Source organism: Coloeus monedula (genome assembly GCF_965178545.1).
Source record: "Coloeus monedula genome assembly, chromosome: 25".
Classification (NCBI taxonomy): Eukaryota; Metazoa; Chordata; class Aves; order Passeriformes; family Corvidae; genus Coloeus; species Coloeus monedula.
In genome coordinates this window covers 6,662,779-6,684,576 of record NC_138805.1, presented here as the reverse complement: position 1 = coordinate 6,684,576, position 21,798 = coordinate 6,662,779, and the positions used below count along the sequence as shown (strand labels likewise).

At 61.5% G+C, this 21,798-nt stretch overlaps 1 protein-coding gene across 8 annotated transcripts; it reads right to left on the bottom strand.

Moving 5' to 3' along the window:
• Positions 1-554: 554 nt before the first annotated feature.
• PHLDB1 (pleckstrin homology like domain family B member 1) lies at positions 555-21,657 on the bottom strand. 8 transcript variants are annotated; one of them, XM_082296962.1, is made up of 25 exons: positions 21,608-21,657; positions 17,068-17,166; positions 16,506-16,629; positions 16,261-16,431; positions 14,279-14,404; positions 11,842-12,926; positions 10,847-11,089; positions 10,637-10,774; positions 10,373-10,510; positions 8,339-8,467; positions 6,960-7,115; positions 6,744-6,854; positions 6,495-6,584; positions 5,863-5,985; positions 4,316-4,462; positions 3,758-3,925; positions 3,318-3,434; positions 3,120-3,213; positions 2,866-2,910; positions 2,170-2,461; positions 1,974-2,064; positions 1,746-1,892; positions 1,385-1,604; positions 1,223-1,308; positions 555-954 (listed from the first exon to the last, which is right to left on the bottom strand). In XM_082296962.1, exons 2-25 carry the CDS (start codon positions 17,125-17,127, stop codon positions 814-816), a joined length of 4,242 nt encoding a protein of 1,413 aa, XP_082153088.1. In that variant the 5' UTR covers positions 17,128-17,166; positions 21,608-21,657; the 3' UTR covers positions 555-813. The 8 variants fall into 8 exon arrangements, with proteins under 8 accessions (XP_082153088.1, XP_082153085.1, XP_082153086.1 ...); XM_082296959.1 differs by lacking the exon at positions 21,608-21,657 and adding an exon at positions 18,402-18,536; XM_082296960.1 differs by lacking the exon at positions 21,608-21,657 and adding an exon at positions 18,402-18,536 and having other exon boundaries at positions 1,746-1,865.
• Between the last annotated feature and the right edge of the window lie 141 nt (positions 21,658-21,798).

Here is a 21,798-nt window from a genome sequence, read left to right as displayed (position 1 = left end):
TCAGCCCGGCCCGGCGCGCCCCCAGACCCCTCCCTTTTTCGGGCTCGGCCCCTTCCATGGGCGCATCTCCGTCCCACTGTTCCGGTCGCTTCCTGCTGGTATCTCATGCACCTTCCTGCGGCCCCCACGATGCCGTGCCCACCAGCTCACTCCCAGTGAGCTCCAAGGGGCCACAGCCCCTGCCCAGTGCCCCCCCGTCCGTCCCCCCAGCCCAGGGGCAGACTCTGGTCTGTCTGGAAGGTGCTGCCATTCAGAGGCCACACAGAAGGGACAGCCCAGGTCACGAAATGCTTTGTGACTGGGCAGTCCACACTGCAATCCCCATCTGGCCCCGGCACGGGGGGGGGGGCAACGATCCGAAGTTACAAAGGGTTTATGAAGAGGGGTCTGTGTCTACCACAGTAGGGGGTCCTAGCCACATGGGGCCAGCTGGAAGCACAGCATGACCTCACCGTTTCCTTCCCTGGAACACTATGGCAGTAACTATCAGCATCAGCCTCAAAACTAGCACCTCCCCAAGGCAGAAAGCTCAGGCCCCAGCAGGTCTTTGGCAGCTTTTTACATTTCAGCACTTTGATATTGTTCCAATAAAGTTTGTTTTTAAAAAGTCAACATAAAAAAAACTTATTCCCTTGCCCGAACGGGCAACATTCAGTACCGCCCAGCTGGGCCCAATGCAGGTCCACAAACGTGGTGTGCACAGCCTGTGGCATGAGGCGCAGCAGGGACCATGGTCCCCTCAGGAACTCCTTGCTGCTTGGGATGCTCAGAAGTCCATCCAGCTGGTGGATCTGGGGTGCGCAGCATCCCTCCTCAGTTCATGAACTGGGTATAGCCCTCTGCCCCAGTGACAATGACATCCATCCAGATGCGCATGGCCTCGGCTGAGGGTGCCACCATGTAGTAGAGTCGGTCGTGGGTCTTGACACAGAAAGTGAGCGCAGGGTTGGGGCTCTGGAGGGGAGGATGGAATCAGCACTCTGGCCCCCTCTGAGCAGCAGCAATCCCTTCCTTGTCCCCCCACAAAACCCAGCAGTGGCGTCCTGCCCTTGGCAGGAAGGAAAGCTGGCACCATTAGGGGCCATGGAGCATTGCAGGAGCATCCCTGGCATGCACTGCCGTACTACCTCCTACCTGCGTGACAGAGGACAACGCAGGAGAATGGGGATGCTCATGGGGGCTCCCAGCGGACATGGGAGCAGGGGCAGTGCCCGGCTCTCACCTTTGCAGCACTGCGGAGGTGGTCATAGTAAACCTCTTCAATGGCTTGAAAGTAGATAACACCCTTCAGCTTCGTCTCATGTTTATCTGCCCAAGAGAGGGAACCGTTGTCGACTGTGGGCGATGGCGTGGGGAAGGGACGTGAGGCAGCATAGGGACTCACCCACGTAGTATGAGAGGGTGCGCTTCATGCGGTCAAAGACAAACCAACGCTTCTTCCAAGATTTGATCTTCCCGCCCATTTTGACCAGGTAGCCCTTGCACATCTTCTCTGTCAGGATGACGTGGTAGCAGGTGTCAATGTTGTGGCCTGACGACTCGATGTGCAGCCGCAGGTTGAAATCCTCCTTGCGGATGGGGAGGTACCGTGTCAGGGGACGAGCCTGGAAAAGCAACACAGCCCTGCAAAGCCCACCAATGGTGACAAGACCCATGTCCCCCCACTGTGAGCTGGGACATCAGTAGCAAGCTGCGTGTGCCTCACTGTCCAGGCTGGGAGAGGGGGATGGCAGCCTGCCTCACACCTGTGAGAAGTGCTTCTCCCGCAGTTTGACCTCCTTCTCCACCAGCTTCTGCCGGCGCACAGTCTCGTCCTGCAGTCGGCGTTCGAGCTGCTCCCGGCGCCAGCGCTCATCCTCCAGCGCCTGTTGACGCAGCTCCATTTCCCTCTCCTGCCAGCACACACAGGCGTTCAGCCCCAAGGACTGGAGACCTGCTTGCCGTCCAGCCGTGGTGCTGGTGCCCCCACTCACCCGGGACTCCATCAACCGCGACTTCTCCTCGTGTGCCTCCTTCAGCATCTTCTCCATCTCCTCAATCTTCCCTGTCTCCATCCCGCTGGCACTGCAAGACAGCCACAGCTGCTGCCCCAGCAGGAAGGACCTTGAGCCAGCAGCACACCAGCAGAGCAGGCTGTCCTCTGGCCAGACGAGCTGGCCCCAGGGTTACCTGGAGATGTTGTCAGGGGAGCACGCAGAGTTGTTGCCGAGGGAGATGCTGGTCTCCATGCTGTCTGAGCTCTCCAGGCTGAGTGTGTCATATGCGTGGTCCAGCTCCTCAGCCCGGGGCCCGGCACCATGGGGCCGGTGGTGGTGAAGGATGGAGTGGTGCACGAGCCGGGGGAAGGCAGTGGGGAAGGGGGGCTGCCCATGCAGGGCTTCCCACTGGGACTGTGCCTCAGCAGCTGCTTTCTGCTTCAGCTCTGCAAGCCTCCGTTTCTGCTCCTCAATCACCTGCTGACCTGTGCCATGGGAAGGTGACAACGTCAAGTTAAATGTGCCACATTCAGAGCTGCATCAATGGTGGACGAGGCGGGGTGGCACAGGCAGAAGACACTATAGGCACTGCTGGAGCCACGAAGGCATGGTAGGGGCAGAGGTGGGAGCTGCTGTCACAACTCTCTGGCAGGCACAGCAATCTGTCTGGGCAGGAGCAGGGGGGCACATGCGCCAGGCTGGTAGGAACAGGCTGAGCAAAGCATTAGCGGGTTAGGGATGCACAGGGCTGTCCCTAAGCAGATGTCAATATGCACCTGGGGTCCTGGACCAGTCATGCCCCTCTTATATATGGCAGAAGGTGCCAGCAAACAGCCATGCTGCTGCCTCTGGGCTGCCTTAGGCAGTCCAAGTCACCCCACATCTCTACCTGGTGGATCGCCTGGCTGCAAGGGCTCTGCTGGGAGCAGCTCAGCTGGAGACAGGCCGTCAGGTGGAGGGGTCAGGAGGAAAGAGAGGGGGGAAAAGCAAGAGACCATGAGAGAGGCACTGCATCCTGCCAGAGCACTGCTGCTGCTGCCACCCTCAGCCAGGCTCCCTTCTCCATTGCCCAAGTGGCAGCGGGGATAGCGTCTCCCGAAGTCCCACCACCCCATACAGCCAGGACGCAGAGCCAGAGCTCACCCTTCTGCTGCAGGGCCAGCTGGCGCTTGGTCTCGATGTCCTGCAGCGTGGCCACCAGGTTGCGGGACAGGCTGCCCGCCGGGCTTGGGGGGCCCTGGGCAGGACAGCAGTTGGTCAGCCGCAAGGATGGGGATGGGGGCTGGCACCAGGCATGTGTGAGCCATGGCCAGGGTGCCTGGGTCCCCCTGGCAGCCATACCTTGGGTGAGGGGCTACACTCCAGCATGGAGAGGTTGAGCTGTGAGGATGAGGGGGTCCCACTCTTCATCCGAGGGGTGAGGACACCAGCACCACCCTCTGTTTTTGCGCGGTAGACCTGAGCACAGAGACGCAGACGTGAGAAATACGTGGGGGAACTGCACCCTAGACAGATGGCTCATCTGTCAGCAGGGCTGAGCCCTGCTCACCCTCCCCAGATCCTGCTCTGTGTTGGTGCCATCCTGGCAGGGATGCAGGCAAGAGAAAGCAGAGATTGCCTGCCCTAGGCCACAGGTCTGCTCTGCCTTTGCCTGCTGTGGCAGACAGGGCCCCAGCAGCACTCAGGGTACAGGGTCCACACGAATATTCCCACACTGCCCCACTTTTGCCGCAACCAGCGGCCCCAAATCCTGAACCTCGTCAGCAGGTAGTCAGGATTACCTGGAGAGCCTTGTGAGAGGAGTGAGCTTTAGCTGGAAGTGGAGGAGGGGAAGAAGAAGGAGAGACAGAGGAAGAGGAGGTCTCAAAGCCAGCCATAACCTCCTGGTACCACTTCTCTAAATCAAGAGCCGGGAGACACACAGGGCCTCCCAACAGCTGCTGCTCCATCTGGAGAGAGAGGCTGCATGAGAAAGGATGAAGGACAAATGCAGAAAGAGGGACAGATGCACAGAGAAGAGGCTGGAGCATGCCTGGCTGTGCCTGCACCATTCCCCCAGAACTTAACGTGCAGACCCCTGGGTATCCTGCACACTCCCTGGCTAAGTCCCAGCAGCTGTAGGAGCCATTTGCTGTTCACGAGGACATGAGAACTGATCAAGCACAGAGACCCCCTGCCCTGGGGGCAGTGGAGCACCAGGCAGGACAGCCACGGGTGTGCGGACTGTCAAGAGCCCAAGCTGCTGCTCAGCTCCATCTGCAGCTCAGCCCTTCCCGTGCATCTCCATCACCTCCCAGGGAGAGTGCAAGGGGCCAAAGGGGGGGAAACAGGGCACCAACCTCTGCAGAGACGAAGGGAGAAGGGAGAGATGGAAGAGGAGGGGCGCTGCCTGAGGATGAAGGAGCCGGAGGGGTACAGCCCAGCAGGGAAGCAGCAGGGGTGTGGAGGCTGCCCAGGATACCCGAGAGTTGCTCAATGGTCACATACTGGGCAGAGAGAAGCAGATTAAACCAGAAGAAGAGCAAGGGCAAGCAGGCACAGAGGAATGAGCAGGCAGCTCCAACCCCCAAAGGAGGGTTCATTGTCCTGGGAGGAAAAGCAGTTGGTGCTGCAGCCACCCTGGTGCTGGGCACTGGGTCAGGTCCCTGCCTACTCTGCATCCTCCTTGCTTGGGACAAGCAGCCAGGACTGCATCCAACAGACAAAAAGGCTGCCCTCCCACTGCTGGGCACCCACTCTGCTCCCGAACTCTGCCACTACATCCAGAGCAGGCAAGAAGTGCACCCCAGCAAGGAGACTGGGCAGCTTGAGCCTTTGCTCCCCACTCAGCTGCAGCCAGACAAGTGTCCTGACCCCAGAGAGATGTGGGCTCCAAGCACCAAGGCACACAGGGAGGCCGCGCGTCCGCAGCTTCCTCACTGCCTGGGATGCAGCGGGCAACCCGAGGGAGCAAACTTGAGCATGCTCTGGGGCAGGTACCTCATCGGCTGTGGGAGGTACAGCAAGCAAGAAAGAGCGCTGAGTGGCAGCGGGGGCAGCAGCAGAAGCTTTAGTGTCCAGGCTGGGGCCATGTGCATTACTGCAGAACCTGAAAACGTCAGACAGCCTCATGTACTCCTAGAAATCCACGGCAAGGGAGAAGGAGAAGAGTTAGACCCGTGTGCTGGCATCATAGCACTGACTGCATAGTGGGAACAAACCTCCCTGTGCCTTCATGCCCCAGCACTGTCTCCCCAACGCTGCCCTGCTGCCCATGGCGTCCCCAGTGTGCAGCACCGTGCGGGAAGCATGGTGCTCAAGCTGGGCTGGGTGTGCTGGCACCCATCTTGCCCTAGCCCTCAGCACAGCTTTGCTGAGTGCCTACAAGGGACTGGGATGCCTCAGGGTCTTGTATGGTCACTGGCCACAAGTCCTCCCTAGAGCAGCAGCACTGGATGAGGCACCTCAAGCTGTGCTACCAGCTTAAAATCCACTTCCTTGTCCTTTCTGAACCAAACATGCTAAAGCTGGGGACTTGCTCTTATTTTGGGAAAGCCAGGCTAGCAGGACCCTACAGGATGCTTTCAGGAGGTGCCCAGCCAGATGGCCAGCAGTGGGCTAGGGGGAAGCACAGGGATGCCTGTGCCCCACAGCGCTGCACTGGGATTAAAACAGAGGGCGGCAGCAGCAGCAGCAGGAACTGGGATCCCCGGTGGGCTCAGGAGAGCACTTGGAATCGAGGACTGAGTGTTAATGAGCACAGCCAGAGAGCTATATGATAAGTGCCCCAGCCATGCTGCTGTGGGGCTGTCCTGCTGCCTGGGGGTGACATCAGTACACAAAAGGGGTCTCAGCCAAGGAGGGGTAAGCGAGCAAGCACATGCAGCTAGTCCCTCTAGTTAGTTACCTCTTGTGCCTTGGGGTAGGAGTAGGTGGCAGGAGAAGCTAAGGAGGCAGCTGCTGTTGGCAGGGGGCTCAGGGGCTTAGTTCCCTCCAACAGCTCATAAGTTTCTGAGGTGTGGAGGGTCTCCTGTTGAAGGAGAAAGATCACGTAGGCAAGGTGGGCACAGACAGCAAGGTGGCAGCAGCAGCAGGAGTCCCACTTCAGTCAGGCATGAGGGGAGTCTGCCATCCTGTGCCTCTTCCCAGCAGCAGGTCAGGCAGCACCACAGCCCCTGAGGGCATCATGGTTCTGGCTCCCCATTCAGAGCCACAAGCAGGGTAACGGGCAACTCACTTTCACCTAGAAGTCCCCTGTACCAGCACCAAGACACCCCCATGCTTGCTCTCCAGCAAGGATGGGACCCCAGGCAGTGCTGTCCTATGTGCTGCTCTGTTGCATTTCCTTCCCTCCCTCCCAACCTCTGGAGCCCACATAGAGACTTTGAGCAGCTGGAAGCACCTGGCTCTGGTCAGAAGGTACTTGGGAACACAGAAACTGCTGCAGAGCAAAGCTAGTGGTGCACAAGGCTCGTCCTCACTCGCGACAGCAGCTTAGGAAAGCAGCTCTACACACCATAGCACCCTCGACCCACTTACCTCTCGGAGAGCCGAGGACATTCTGGGGAAGCTCCTGCCACCTGTGACGAGCTGATATCGCCTCTCCAGAGACACGAGCTTCTCCTTCTCCTGTGCATGGGGTGACAGATGAGAGGCAGCTGATGGTTACTGGAGCCCCATGGCCGGTCACCCCCCAAGCTCACCCTGCCTGCCAGCAACCTGGAAAGAGCTGGAATGATGTTGTCCCCTGCCTCGAGCACCCTCAGGAGCACACAATCATGGCATTACCTTCTGCAGGAGCTGCAGGATGCTGCTCCGCTCCCTGGCCAGGCGCTCAGCCTCCTGGGCACTCTGAAGCCGAATCTGGGCAGCCTGGGCATCCAGGGCAGCCACTCTCTCCTGAGGAGCAGGCAGTAGAGATGAGGTGGCTGTTGATGAGCCATGGGATGCTGCCTGGCCATGCCAGACCCAGCCACACTGGACCTACTGCCCCTCCACCCTTACCTTCCTGCGGGCAATGCTACGGTGGCACTCAGCCCGGCTCTGCAGGAGCTGCTGGCCTCGTGCCTCGTGCTCCTCTTCGAGGTGACTCTCCCGCTCCAGCTGCTGGAACTCCAGATCCTCAAACAGCTTGGCCTCCGTCTCCAGTGCCTCTGCCTCCTTTGAACACACAAGAGCAGCATGAGTGGATCAGTCCCACTGGATGGGCACCTCTGCATCCTGCAGGCAGGTCTCCCCCAGCAAAACCTCGTGCCATGTCTCCACATCCTACTGGTGCTGGCCAGGAACAAGAGCTGGTGGCCAAGCCTGTCCCCTGTGCCTGGTGTGGGCAGGCAGGCAGTTTTGCCTTCTGCTGGGCACCAGAAACATGAGAGATACTGACAGGAGTGTCTGCTGTCAGAAGAAGGCAATGGAGGCACCCAGAATTGGCCAGAACAGAGCAGTCACCCCCATGAGATGAGTTTGCCACAGCCAGGGGCTTTGCCAGCCCTTGGAGACCAGCTGCCCCTGCTGAACCACATATGGGCTAAAGCCGTGCCCTGACAGATAGCAAAACACCCTGTGCCAGCATAACCACCAACATGCAACACTGTGCCACCAAGCCTACAGGTGGCAAAGCCCCCACAGACGAGCACCATGCTGGACAAACTCCTGTGTGCCCTTCCAGCCTTCAGGCACCGACAGCACGTGGCAGCCCTCAGCTCCGGGCCTGCTGGTGCCACCCTGGCCGCCATTGCACCATGCACCCCACGGAGATGTGTTTCATCCTGCTCTGTGAGCCGGGCAGCCAGTGCTCTTGTGGCACAGTGCTGATGTGGTGGCTCCTGAGGGCTCCCACGCACAGACACTGCTCCATCGCCCCCCTGCCCACTATACACCAGAGCCTCCTCCAGCATGTGGGTGCCTGGCTGGAGCAGGCTGTGGCAATGTGGGTTTATTTGGGCAGGCACCAGCCATGGGCTAGGGAAAGTCAACCACTTCCAGAAAATACCAGATAATAGGAAAAAGTGCTGAGGACTAGTAGTAACATAGATCAACATCACTGTGTAAATAAACGTTCTCAGGAAAGAGCTGGAGGCAGGCAGATGAGGATGCAGCAGCCCCCAAGACTCCCCAGCCTTTGCAGGGCAGGGTCCATGCTCGTGCCCTGCCCGGTCCCGAGGAGCTCTGCCGAGCCGGTCCCGAGGAGCTCTGCCGAGCCGGTCCCGTGCCCCGGGCCCGGGCGAGCGGCAAGCTTACCAGGACGATGGTGCCCGGTGCCAGCCGCCTCCAGCCCGGGTGCGACGCTCCCAGTGCAGCCCCGGCTGGCAGGGAAGAGCTGGCCTAAGCTGGAGCGGAGGGAGGTGGGCCATGGTCCGGGAGGGATGGGGGGAGACACTGACCCTTCGCATCTGCTCCCGCAATTGCTCCCGCATTGACTCGGGGCACTTATCAAGGTGGCTCTTCGACTCATGGTAAAGCGCCCGGAGTTGCTCTAGCTCCTTCCTTTCAGCATCAACCTTTGCCCTTTCCTGAATCAGGGGAGAACAAGACAAAACAAAAAAAAAAGAAAAAGAAAAAGGAAAAAAAAAGAAAGAAGAGAGAAAACACACATCTCAAATGGGCGCCATGCAGAAGCTGTGAGTTAGAGAGGAGCTCAGCTGGAGACAGAGAGGGCTCAGGAGAAGGAGCATCATGGCAGCTACACGGGGATCGAGAGATCAAGAGACACAGGAGCTGGGGCCAGGCAGTGTTAGAATGGTTACAGCCAAACCTTGACCTCAGCTTTGTGTTGCCAAAAACAAACTTGCAGGCAGCAGAAAGATCAATGCTGACAGCATGGTTAATGTCATCCCAATCCTGCACACAGCTGCATCACATGCACTCTCTGAATAACCACTAGCTGGCTTTGTTAACTGCTACTCAGGATACTGCCAGTTAGGAACGCAATGAACTGGTCCTGAGTGCAGCCTGAGGGCATGGACCACCCTCATCCATCAGAAGGAGAGGGTTGCCCACGGGGCAGCAGTGAAAACAGGAGGCTGTGGTCCAGCAAGATCTACTCAGGCTATGCTGAGTCAGCAGCAGAGTAGACACTTGCTCCTGGGCCTGGGATGAGGGGCCTGGCCACAGGAGCAGTAAAATGGGGCCAGCAACACTGGACAGGCATAGGGGAACCACCTCCTGCAGGTCTGGCAGTACCATACAGGGGCTTGGCATTGAGAAATGCTTGCTGCAAGGAATCCTGTGCTCCACACAGAGATGGGACATCATGAAAAGGGCTATGAGGGGACATGCTGGCAGGGAGGCAAGGCTGGCACAGGCAGGTGCCCGAGGAGAGGAGCTGTGGATTGCCTGGGGGCTCCTGGGCATGCAGAGTTATCAGAGGTGATGGCAGAGTTCAGAGCAGGCACTGTTAGTGCGAGTAGTGCAGGTGGGTTAGGAAAGTGGGTGGTTAGGTCAGCAGAGAGGTTGGGAGAAGACTTTCCCTGCGCTCCTCTCCTGGCTCTACATTAGGCTGTCCCTGGCTACAGAAGATGCCTACAAAGGGCTGGAAGACCAAAACCAGAACAAAACAGCCAAATGCTGCAGGAGCATCGCTGGCAGGCACCAATGGCTGCTCTGCCTGGCCACAGGCACCCCAACAGCCCCAGCACCCACAGCCATGGGGCTGGCCAGACCCCGAGGGACGCTGGTGCCACGTCATGGTGGCACAGAGCTGCTGGTGGGACCCCGGCATAGGCTGCAGAGGGACAATGGCCTCAGGCAGCAGGCAACCGAATCCCAGCATCTCTTCTGCCACAGAGCAGCTTGTCCAAGTCCATGCCACATTGCCTGCAAGGCTGTGGGATAACCAGCAACCAGCAGCTGGGATAAATGTGCCACACACGCAGCATCATGGGTGCCTTCAGGCAGTAACTGCACCACAGACAACATCATGGGAAAGGGGACCAGGACCCCCTCCTAAAGCCACCAAGTTAAACAGTGGTTTCCCAGCCACCTCCATCAAGCTGAAGGCTACAGCAACAGCTGCCATCACAAAAGAAGGTGCAGCAGAGTGAGGTGACTTGCTGCAAGACACAGTTCCCTAGCAAGGGCAAGTAATGGGGAGTGCCAAGGCCTCTGCTTTGGCACTGCCCACCACAGGCAGCAGCCATCCGGAAAGCCTCACACCAGTCTCGCTGCCAGAGCAACAGGCAGCAGCCAAAATGCTTCCTGAGTATCGGCCCTGCTCTCCTCCAGCAGGGCTGTTTGACCAACCCCAGGCAGACAGACAGATCCTCCCACAACGCACACCACAGGGGCTGCTCCCAAAAGCCTCTGTGGAGCCCAGGGTCTGGAGAACATGTCTGCATGGGAATGCTGCAGCACTGGCTGTGAGTGCCAGGGAGGGTATGGTACAGCTGGTGACAACGGGAACCTGTGACTGGGCTCACCTTGTCCCGCTCCTTGCGGATGCTGGCGTCCAGGCTGGAGAGCTTCTCCTGCAGCTGCTGCACTGCTTCCTGCTCCTGCCGCAGCCGCAACACCTCTGATTCCCGCTCACCCTGCAGCAGTGCCCGCTCCATCTCTGCCTGGAGAGGCAAAGCAATATCAGGATGGCTGCTCCAGCTGGATCTAGCTCATACCCTTAGGATTCAGTGCTGACTGGTGAGGGCAGCAAGCAGCAAGGGACCCAGCAGTGTCCCCTGACCCCTAACCTCTCGTGACGTCTCCTGCAGCTGCTGCTCCAGCTCCTTGACACGGCCCTTCAGCTGGTCCAGGCGTCCGAGGACGCTGGCGTGCTCCTCCTCCAGCCGCTGCGCTTCCTTGGCTCGGGGGCCTGTCAGCTTCTCGTGCTGTGGAGAGGGCCAGTTGGCATGGCACAGCACAGCACGGCATGGTGCAGAATGGCACAGCTGTCCCCTCACCTCGTGGTGGGTACTCTCAGTGCTGCTGCACTCCTCCTTCAGGTTCTCCTCATCCGACCTCTCCAGGATCTCCCTCTGCTGCAGCTCTTCGACAGCATGGCCCAGAGCCATGGCACCCCTGGGCACCCACCGGCCAGCATCTGTGTCACCAGCCAGGAGCCTGTGCACATCACCTGGCTCAGTGCCATCTGTCTTGGTGTACTCAGCACAGAGGTTCAGGATGGTCTCCAGGCGCTGCCGCTCCTGTGGGGAAGAATGGTCAGCAAGGTACCCATCCAGCACATGCTGTAGCAGGAGCAGATGGGACCCCATGACAATGGTGGCCACCAGAATATGGGCCTGCACGCTGGGATGGGCAGCCAACATTACAAAGTGCAATGCAGCCAGCTCGACCCCACACCAGAACCAGGCACTCGATGTGCTGGGATCTTGAGACAGACTAATTACAGGCAGCAGTGGCTGCCGAGTGCCTCCGCTATTTCCAGGCGGTGACTCATGCTGCCTGCACCAGGCGTGAGTCAGAGCTGAGCAAACAGGGCCCTGGCAGCTCGGCCTGCAGGACTGGCAGAGACACAGCAAACCTCACCCAGGCAGATGCCATCTCCATAAAAACTCCATCAGCCCTAAACCGATGTCCACAATGTCCACAGAGCCATGGCACCACCAACAGCAGATGGGCCCTGGCAGGGATGGACAAGATATGGAGAGTTTTGCAAAGGCAGGGCCACCACTGTTTTGGCCAGCAGCCCTGGGGCCATGCTGGCCCCAGGCAGCTTCCACAGGCTGCTGTAACTTGGGGGCTTTGTGTTCCTGGAGAGCTGCTGAGCACCGATGGCTGCTCCTGGCCATAATACCCCTGGATAAGCCAGCAGCCTGGCAGCTGTGGCAAATCCCCAAAAGGAAAAGGCCAGGTTTTAAAGCAGCAAATGACAAAAGGTATTCGCAACAGGGGTGTCCCACACTCAAATGTGTCCCCTCCCAGCCCCAAGGCTCACCAGGCGCTCCATCTCCTGCTCCCGAACCCGCTCCTGCCGCTGCCGCCGATGGTACTCCAGCAGTTCGTCCTCATTGTCACTGATCTCAGTGATGCTATTCTTGCGCTCCCGTGATCCTGCTGGCAGCCGTGGGTTCCCCAAAGGCTTCCTGGGGGTGCGGGGGCTCTGCTGGGGCGAGGGCACAGCTGGGGAGCCCAGCCCATATGTTGGGCTCAGGCAACTACTGAAACTGGGACGGCGTGTGGGGTTCTCTGCCAGCAGTGGGGGTGAGGGGCCCCCAGCACCTTTCGACTCCTCTGGGCCCTTGAGCCTGGCACGAGGACTGCCAGGCACTTCCCTGCCCAGCCGGGGCTGTGGGGAGGGGGTGTCAGGGGCTGCCCGGGGGCTGGCAGCCCGGCGTGACAAGGAGGGGCTCAGGGGAGGCAGCTCCCGCATGCTCTCAATGTTCCTCCGGGCCACCCGTGGGCTCTCGGGTGGCTGCAACCGGGCCTCTGGGACTGCCCTGCTGGTGGGCTGCCGGCTGGGTGCCAGAGAGTCCCGTGGCTCCCGGAAGGGACTGGGGGGCCGCTCCTGCAGGGCCACCCGTGGCCGCGGCGCCACCCTGGGTGTTAGCCAAGGGCTGCCTCCACGATGGTCTCCGAGCCTCTCAGCTGGCCAAGGCTCACTGGAACCCCCACCAGGCAGAGTGGGTGGCTGCACAGTGTGGTTGTAACTGGAGGAGCGAAGTGGGACGAGAGGGGGCACGGCTGGGCCCTGCTCTTGGCTGCTGAGTGAGGGGCTGGTGTAGCTGCCGCTGCTGGCCGGGGAGGAGAGGGGAGAGAAGTTCTCATAGCTGGAGCCCCCTGAGGCGGCCCCAGGGCTGGGTGGAGGGGACAGGAGGCAGCGCCCACCCCCATTCACCACAGGGGAGAGGGGGGATCGGCTGCAGGCAGGTGGCTTCTGGATGCCAGGGGATGCCGACTCCTCCAGCACCAGCGAGTCCATGATGTCCTGCAGATCCTTCTCGATGGAGCTGACAAGGGAGCTGTGGCTGTGACACCCACGTTCTGACAGCTGGTGGCCACCATTCACCTGGGCCTCGGATTCTGCAGGGAAACACAGGAGCAGGCATCAGTGTGGCGTGACTGCGCCGGAGCCCCTGCCTGGGCTGGGTCCTACAGGGCAGCCTGGCATCATTCTTCCACACAGCCTTGTAGAGTCAGAGCTGGATTGCAGCCTCTCTTCACTGCACCCCGAGCTGCCTGCACCCCACTGCCACCCTTTCCCACTCGGGTTGCCGGGCCAGGGAGGAGGCCGGAATCCTGCTAGCCCCATCACCCAGGAGACAGAAACCTGAGAGTATGGCCCAGCCGCCATCCCTGCATCACAGACCCCAGCTCCACTCCCTGGAAAGCAGCTGCCCGCACCCACCACCTGCCCCCTGCACTCTCTGGCTTCCCAGCAAGGGGTCAGAGATGCAATAGCCAAAAGCTGCTGACCTGCAGCGCGTCCGGACCCACCACGTTGCCTGCAGCCCCCCTGCACCCTGGCCAGGGTGCCCCTGCCTGGGCTGCCCCGTCCTCCCTGCGTAGCACCGATGTGCCTGTCACTCAGGGAACGAGCGAATCGCAGCAGGCGCGGAGCCCAGCCAGGACAGCGTGCCACCCAGGCTGCGTCACCCCCTGGCACCCAGCAGCTCCCCCATGGCAGCTGGCACTGCCTTCATGACTGGAAAGATGTGCCGCAGCCCTGTCCATGTGATCCCACCCAGTCCCGTGTGGCAGAGAGTGACCATGCAGGGCCCACACGGGATGCTGCATGGTTGCATGATGCTCCTCAGCCACAGCACCTCCCCGGGTCCCTCCTCACGCCCCCCAGCTGCAGGCATGCTGCCTTCCCAACACACACGTGGCACGGGAAGGCTGCCAAGCTCCTCTCCCCGTGCCAGGGCGTGCTGGTTGGGGCAGGGAGAAGGGCTACCAGCCCAGGCATCAGTGCTGGAGATTTGGACATCCCCGGGAACTGGGCACAGTACTGGCACCTGGCCCATTGCTCCACGGACAGGCAGACACAGCAAGATAAGCTCATGAGATGAAGGACAGGAGCTCGGGAAATGGCCTTCAGAGCCCCAGCACATAAACACCCGCTTTCAGGCAGCCGGGGGGGCTCCGACGGGCGATGGCTCTGCCATGGCCAGGCTGGCCAGAAGTGAAAGCCACGCCTCAGTGCCCCCACAGTCACCCTCTTTGAGGTGATATCAATCATTAACAAATGCCAGTGCAGCTGCCATACCATGCTGAGCTGATGGATGGCACACCTGCAGCCAGGTATGAGCCTCACTCCTGAATACAACAGGACAGGGCTGTGAGAGCACTGGGCACTGCGAAGGCTGATGGCATGGGTCAGGGAGCACCTCAGCATCTGCCCTGCCCCACCTGGGACAAGGGGGGACACCTACTTGCTGGTAGCCCATAGACAGCTGCTGGGCTTCTGCCCCCCGCTGGGATCATGCTCTTAATCCACTTGGCCTCAGCAGGGTGGTTGAAGCGGAGGAAGGTGGCCTGGCCCAGGCAGATGGTGCACCCTTGGGAGAGAGGAGAGAGAGTTCAGCTACTAGCCAGCAACATCAGAGTGGTGCCGGAGAGCGCAGGGAAGCAGTCGGGCATTGCTGGCCCTGAGATGCACCCTCGGGAGGGGAGCGGGCTCCTGCTGTCAGCAGAGGCTTAGGGGGAGGCTGAAATCCAGGTCACTCCCCGGCAGCTGCCGGCAGCGCATCTCAGGCACAGGCACAGCTGGGGTCCCCGCCAGGGGCCGCGGGGAGTTGGCGGCGCTCCAGGGCTTGCGTGGCTGCCAGCTGCAGACAAGACAGCTCCTGTCCCTGCTTGAAAAGCGTCTCTTCTTGGCCCAAAGCAGCAGCCCGCTTGGGGCAAGGCTGCCAAGCAGCCCTGAGGGGTAAGGCACCTCAGAAAGGGGAGCAGAGCCCTGGGCCGCCCGCTGTCCGTTCACCTGCTGCCCGTGGTGCTGGGGAGGCATGTGCTGGCAGTGTGGAGCATCAGGCGGCTAGAAGGCGGGGTGCTGCCGACACACCCCACGTTGAAGCGCCTGCCAGGGCCCTGGGGAGAGGCTCGCTCCGTACCAACAGCCGCTGCTGAAAATCCCTCGCCGGAGGGGACGTGTGTTTTGGAGCACTCGTCAGCCCAGCTCGCAGCAAGGTGAGCGAGAGGCAATACAGATTAACTGCCATTGCCGTCGCGGGGGCCTGGTTCCCCTGTCTGAGCGCCAGGGTGGAACGGAGTCCTGCTCGCCCCGGCTGAACGAGGGCAATCCTGCTTCCAGGGGGCAATGCCGCCGCCCAGCCCGGCAACTGCTGCCCCGGAGAGATGCATCACTGCCCCGTGCCGGCACCAGTGGAGCCACAGGTCGCCCGGCAAAGAGAGTAACCACCCAACAAACTGCACCCAGAGTGTCGGCCTGACAGCCCCGCAGTTCATCCCGCTGTAGCCTCGCACAGATGCTGTCCCTGCTCTGTCGTGTCCCTGCCTGCCCCCGCGGGCAGGAGGATGAGCAGCTCGGCTGACCCCTGCCTGCACCCCGCAGCCTACCATGGCCCTCAGTGCCTACTGTGGTACCAGCGGGACCTGGCAGGACTCCGCGGACCGTCGCGCCCGGAGCCTTCTCCGGCGGCCACGTGGCTCCCATTGTCCCCCGCGGAGACGCCCGCAGCAGCGCCCACGCGGGTGGGTCCCCCCTCCCGGGAGGGACGGGGCCAGCGCGGGGGGGCTGCAGCGCCACCGCCTGCGAGGGGCACCGTGGCTTTGTGACCCAAGGACGAACGGGAGCGAACCTCCCGCCCGGCGCGGACACGCGTGGCCCGCAGCACCGCACTCACCTCGCCACCGCCGCCGCCGCCGCCGCCGCCGCCCGGGCAGCGCCGCACCGCCCCCGGGGAGGGGCGGGAGGCCGGGCCTCACCCGCCCCGCCCGAGGGTCCTCCCCGGGAAGCGAGACACGGGCTGTGGCGGGGCGGGGATCGCGTGGGAAGGGCCTGAGGCTTTGTCCACGCTCCCTAAAGCGGCCATGGTGGGGCCGGCCGGGTCCAAGCCCTGTAGCCACGCAGGCAGACCGGCAGTGTCCCGGCAGCCATCCGTCGGGAGGACACCCGAGATGTTTTCCTCTGTCATCTCCCTTCCCAAAGTCGGCTCAGCATCTCTGCTGTTCTTCAAAGCCCGCCTGGGTCTCTCCATTCCCACCTCACTTGATACACGCAGCAAAGCCAGCTCTCAAAACTGTGCCAGGACCTGACAGGTTCCCACCACAAAGCACAGAGGCCAGGAGTATGCCAGCTGGGCTATGCAGTTACAGGATGGGTCCGCAAACACCCCCATACTCAACGGCACAACTCCACGGGCAAAGGCTCCGGTGAACCACAGCCTGTTCCTACCTTGGGTGAGGTGCATGGGCCGCTGGAGTGGCACACCGTCGATGGCACAGGCGTTGCCACAGGGATGCAGGGTGAGTGTCCCTCGCACGTTCTCGATGTAGCAGTGCTGGGGCGCCAGCCCGGGGCCCTGCAGGACGATGTCTGTCGCAGCCGTGCCAATGGTGGTCCTCCCTGCCAGCAGAGAGGGCGTCTCAGTGTCTCTGTCACCAGCGTGCCCGTGGAGATCGAGATCCCCTGGCACTCACCTTCCTCCAGGGGCAAGAGTGTGATGGCAGTGCTGAGCCGGCCGCTGCCCAGGCTCACCAAATGCGGCCTCTCTGTCTGCACTTTAAGCCCCTTGCCCGTGTCGATCAGGTCCAGGGGGCTGTTCTGTAGGAGGAGAGGGAGGGATGCTCACAGCTCCCGCAGCTGCAGCCCACTCCCCTGCACTGTCCACCTGGCTGGGCTGCTCCAAAATGGCCACATAGCCAGGGTCAATGCCCAGGCACAGCCACACGCCAGCAGGACTGTCCAGCAGCAAGACGCAGGAGAGGAGGGCTCTCCTGCCTGTGCTGCCTGTCCCGGCAAGCAGAGATGAGCTGCCACAGGAGCTGGAGATCCCTGGGGCTTGGGCTGCATCTAAGAGGATCCAAGCTGCCAGCCGCTTAGCTCAATGGGCTTTGCTGACGATCCCGTAATAGGATTTGCTGAGACTGAGGACAGGCTGGAGTGCAGCGCCAGTGCCGGTGGTAGGGCTGGCTGCAGAGGACTCCCAGCCAGATTCCCCTGTTCCCACAAAGAAGAGGTCCTGTGATCCTGCATGCTCACCTGGATGACAGTCTGGACTCTGTGGATTGGGCTGGTGGGGGTCCTGCCAGATGCCTCCATGGTGCCTTCTTGGAGACGTTGGATGGTACCGGACACGGGCTGCCAGCAGAAACAGAGAATGGCAGTAGGAGTGACCACACTGGGCATGGCCTTTATGCATTTTCCCTGCATATCCTGGACAGCAGCCTGAGCACAAACCCTACCCATTCCAAACTAGCATTTGCCACCAAGAGGATTACCATCCTGTGCTCCTGTCTTCATCACGCCAGCAGCTGCCTGAAGCCAGTGAGCATCCCTGCCTGCCGAGGCATGCATCCTACCTAGGCACACATCCCCATCCATCTGGGGAGACCCATGCATGTGCCAGGCATTGGGACAAGACACAGTCCCAGAAGGAAAACGACACGTGGGCTCAGTTTTGGAGACGTGGTGTTGGAAAGACATGCTTTAAACGCCAAGAGCTGTGGGCAGCCAGACCCCATTGTCTGCCAGTGGAAAAAGATACACAAGCACAGGTTCTGCCTGTCCCCAGCAACACCTGCCTGCCATGCATGGCACACCTGGGCACCCCTGTGCATGCCACCAGTGCCCAACTCTGGCACCCAGGCACACGCCTCTGCTTCCACGCAGCCCAGCAACAGCTCATGGTGCACAAGTCCGGCTGAGTGCTCCGTATCCCTGCCCATGTGGCCCACAGGCCTGCGGGACGGCAGGCAGGGCCACCACCCATGGAGCAGCCATGCTGCCACACATTCTCTGCGTGAGTGGGAGGCAACTTGAGGAGGAACAATTTCCGTCACCCGGCGCTCACGCCGTGTCGGGATGCTCCGGGGATCTAAATTTGCCGTCTGCTGCTCCCCACGTCCCTCCCTTCCGCCCTGGACTAGCTGACTGGGGCTTAACCCTTCCCGGGCAGTGTAGATAGGAAGTACTCCATCCCCGTTAGGGGACGCCGGTCCCGGGGCCGCCAGGAGGAGCCCCCGGCTCGGCTCCCGCCAGCATCGCCCACTGTCCCGCCAGCCCCCGGAGGGACCCCCCCGCTCGGCCAGCACTGGGCTCAGCTGCGGGGGCGAGTGAACGGCTATTACACACTGTGGAAAAAATGAAACGCTGGAAAACACCAGGCGTGGGATCCAGGACTGGGATGAAGCCCAGGCGTCTCCTGCAACACCAGGACTGGCCGCCCCACAGCAAGGGCTCCGTGGGGACCACAGCCACACCACATGGGATGGGGACAGCTCAGATGGAGCAGGGGGAGCGCAGAGATAAGGTACCCCGAGAGTAGTTCACAAGTGCTCACCGGCTGCTGAGGCAGGATCCCTGCTCTCCCTTACCTGCCACCTGGTCCTGGTGCCGAGCGGGACCCTCCGCGGCAGGGTGCCCATGTTCCCCAGGCACTGGGGTGCTGCGCTTCCCAGCATCTGGAGACCCCGCAGCCCAGCCGAGCCCCTGCCCCTCACACCCACATACCGTCACACTGTTCAGGAAGGAGGAAAAGCCAGGAGGGGACAGGCTGCTACATAGGAAGGGAGCGGGGCCAGGGTGGGATCTTGCGCCGGTGTTAACCCCTTCCCAGCACGGCTGTACTGGTGAGACCTAGTGAGAACCAGGGGGGACCCGCATCCCGGCCACTTGGGGGATTGTCTCCGATTCTGCCCCCCTCCTGCTGCCCAAACTCTCCACCCAACACCCCCCACTCCACAGGCAGCCCTGCCTGCCCATGAGCTGGAGGGTGACCCTGGCATCCCCTGGCTTCCCGATGCCCCCAGTCCCACCGCAGCATTGCCCTCCAACAGAGCCCCTCACCTGGCTCGTCAACACACAGGGAACGCCTGCCGCCACCCCAGCCCGTCCTGCCGGGGATGCAGCCCCTCTCCAGCCGGCTCTGCTGTAGGAATGCGGGGCGGGAGCGCGGCCGCCCCAGCCGGCGCCCCACCGCTCGGACGGACAAGGCGGCCTTTCTTCTCCCGCCGCCGCCTGCAGAACGCGCCGCTTGTTCCCGCCGTGGGAAGCGGTGAAGGCAGCAAATGCCAAGGGGTCGGGCTCAGTTACCACCAAACAGCCCACGGTCCTCGTGCATCCCGCGCAGGGCTGCCTACTCAGCCCCGGCCTCCTGGAAGACAAAAGCCCCTTTCTTCACCTGGTACAGCCAAAAGCCTCACCTGGGAGGACGCCCAGCCCCACCGCTGCAGGGGCCCTGCTAATGCAGTGCAGGCTGCACAGAGACATGCTGCCCTACCGTGCTCCCGGGGACCCCCTGCATCCCACTGCCCACAGGCTGCAATCTGCCTGCCTGCCCAAAGCCCACTTGGGCAGGGGTGCTCTGGGGGTCCACTCCTGCCTGGTCTGCTGTTGCTCACCAGGACCCAACCTCGGCACGGCACATCCTGACTCACCCCACATCAGGTACCAGCAGACCCCAGAGCTGCACTGTGCGCCACTGGCCAGGACACGGCCAGGGCATGGACATTCAGCCCCTGCTCGTGAAGGAGCACAGCCTGGCAGGCCCTGCCATGCACTGTCAGCCAGGCTGGGATGAAGCAACAGTATGGCAGAGGCAGGCGCATGGCACCCCCTTGCATGGTCTCTCATCCCCACTTATGGCTGGCTGGATGAGTCATGGGAGGAAGCCTGAGTGGCCGAGCTAATGGGTGCACGCTGTGGAGCATCGCAACCTCCAGCCAACTTGGCTGCCTGTTTGCTCCCCATCTGCTAATGTACTTAGGGTGCGCTCACCCCTTCCCACACCCTCTGCCCTGGTAAACAACCGGCCCTTCCGCCGGCAGCTGGGAAGGGGGAGCCTGTCTCCTGCACAAAGCCAGAGGCGGGTGAGGAGCCTGCTCCTGGCCGCTTCCTCCCGGCCTGGGGCTGACAACTGAGCGGGGGTGGGGGGAGACCCAGCCAGTCCCACCCCACCCAGTCGAGGGATGGTGGGGGCTGCATTGCTGTTGCTGGGACAACGCCATGATCCTGGCAATAACACCACCATAAATCAGCCACCGGACAGCCCCGGCGGGAGCCGAGGAATCCTGGCCACACCCGCTGATTTCATCGCTCCCCCGCAAAGTGCTCCCGCACCACCGCAGCACAGCTGTGCTCCGGCCGAGGGCCTGCCGGCATCACGCTTCAGGGTCTCCACAGACTGGGGGATGCTCACCATGTGCTCAGGTCGGGGAGGGCGTGCAGCCCCGCCTACAGCACCCAGCACTCCCAGAGGCGAGCCAGCTCCAAGGGCCGGTGAGCCATACAGAGACCCAAACACTGCTGCAGCTCAAGCACTGACCCCAGCATTAGCACGTGCCTCCGGACACCACAGCACAGACACAAGCTCCAGACCCCTCACAAGACTGCACAATGGAGAGCTGCTCCTCAAAATGCTCTCATATCAAAAAGACAATTTCTCACCTGCAGGCCAGAGGCTCGGCTCAGCAAGGAGCATCTGCAACCTCCCGCTAATGACATCTTGGGGACCATGACGCAGGACGGGTTTGGTGGGTCTTGAATCGAATCCCTGGCACGAACCCATCACCCAGCCCTTTGTTTGCTGGGAGAGGGGTGGGATGAACCTCACCTCTCCAAATCAGGCATTGATCACTCTCCTCTTTCTGGCTGCCAGCAAGGACCCCTTGCCATGTAATCCTGTGGTTCCACGCCCCTGCACGGCACCCTGCCCCTGCTGCCCCACATGTACCAACATATGGCAGCACACAGCAAACCCAAATGTACGAGGAGTTACGAAAAAGTACCCGGCCGTGCTGCCTTGCTACTGCCTGTGGTGCTCAGCCAGAGGACCTGCCCCCTGCAGCCTCTGCCTAGTGCTCAGAGAGGGCTGGGGGCTGGCAGGGCAGCTGGAGGAGTGGGAGAGACAGTGGCCCTTCAGCACAGCAGCTGGACCTTCTGGGACTGCCAGATTCCTCTGGCTTTCTGACAGCAGCTGAAGGGGCTGTGGCAGGAGTGTGGCAGGAAGCTGGAGTAAATAAAGTCCAGCCATAGAGCAGGGTCCAGCCGTGGAGCAGGATCCAGCCAGGCCAGTACTGTTCCCAGGCTCCCCAAGAGGTGTTGGACACAGCAGGGGTGGCCTTGGGCCAAGCACCGTCTTCTCCTGTGACTGCCCACGAGCTGCAGCAGGATTTGGGGACGGAAGAACCTTCTCTGGCTGCCTTACCACACCAAGCTGCTCTCAGAGCTCCCACACCAGCAAACGTACCACTGACGTGGACAACCGGATCTGGTCCCACCCACACACCACCAAAACATTCTGCAATGATTGGTTTTATGGGTGACCGTGTTTTTCCTACTTCCCTGTCTGCAGCTCCTTCCTTGCACCCCTCCTAGGGCGCCCCATACCTGGCCCCAACACGGGCCAAGCCAGCTGAGCTCCTTTCTCTTGCCCCCACCATGTCCCAACGCTGCCCCTGAAGCACTGGGGGTGTCCTTGCGCTACAAGACACACTGACCTCAGCCTCCCAGGCTCCCCAAGGGCCGTGGTCACCTGAAGCACAAATGGGGGGTGTCCCACCCCATGCCAGCGGTTGCTCACCTTCACTTCCCTGGTCCCTTCCCGCTCTCTGCCGCCGCTCCGCTGTCCACCACTGCCGGCCTCGGCGTGTCCCCGCCCCAACCGGTGTCGACACGTCCCGCCCCCGCATGGCCAGGGCTGACCCGTCCCGGCTCCGGAAGGATCTCACGACCCCCAGCCAGCTCCTTTAACGGTACTTTATTTGATTAAAG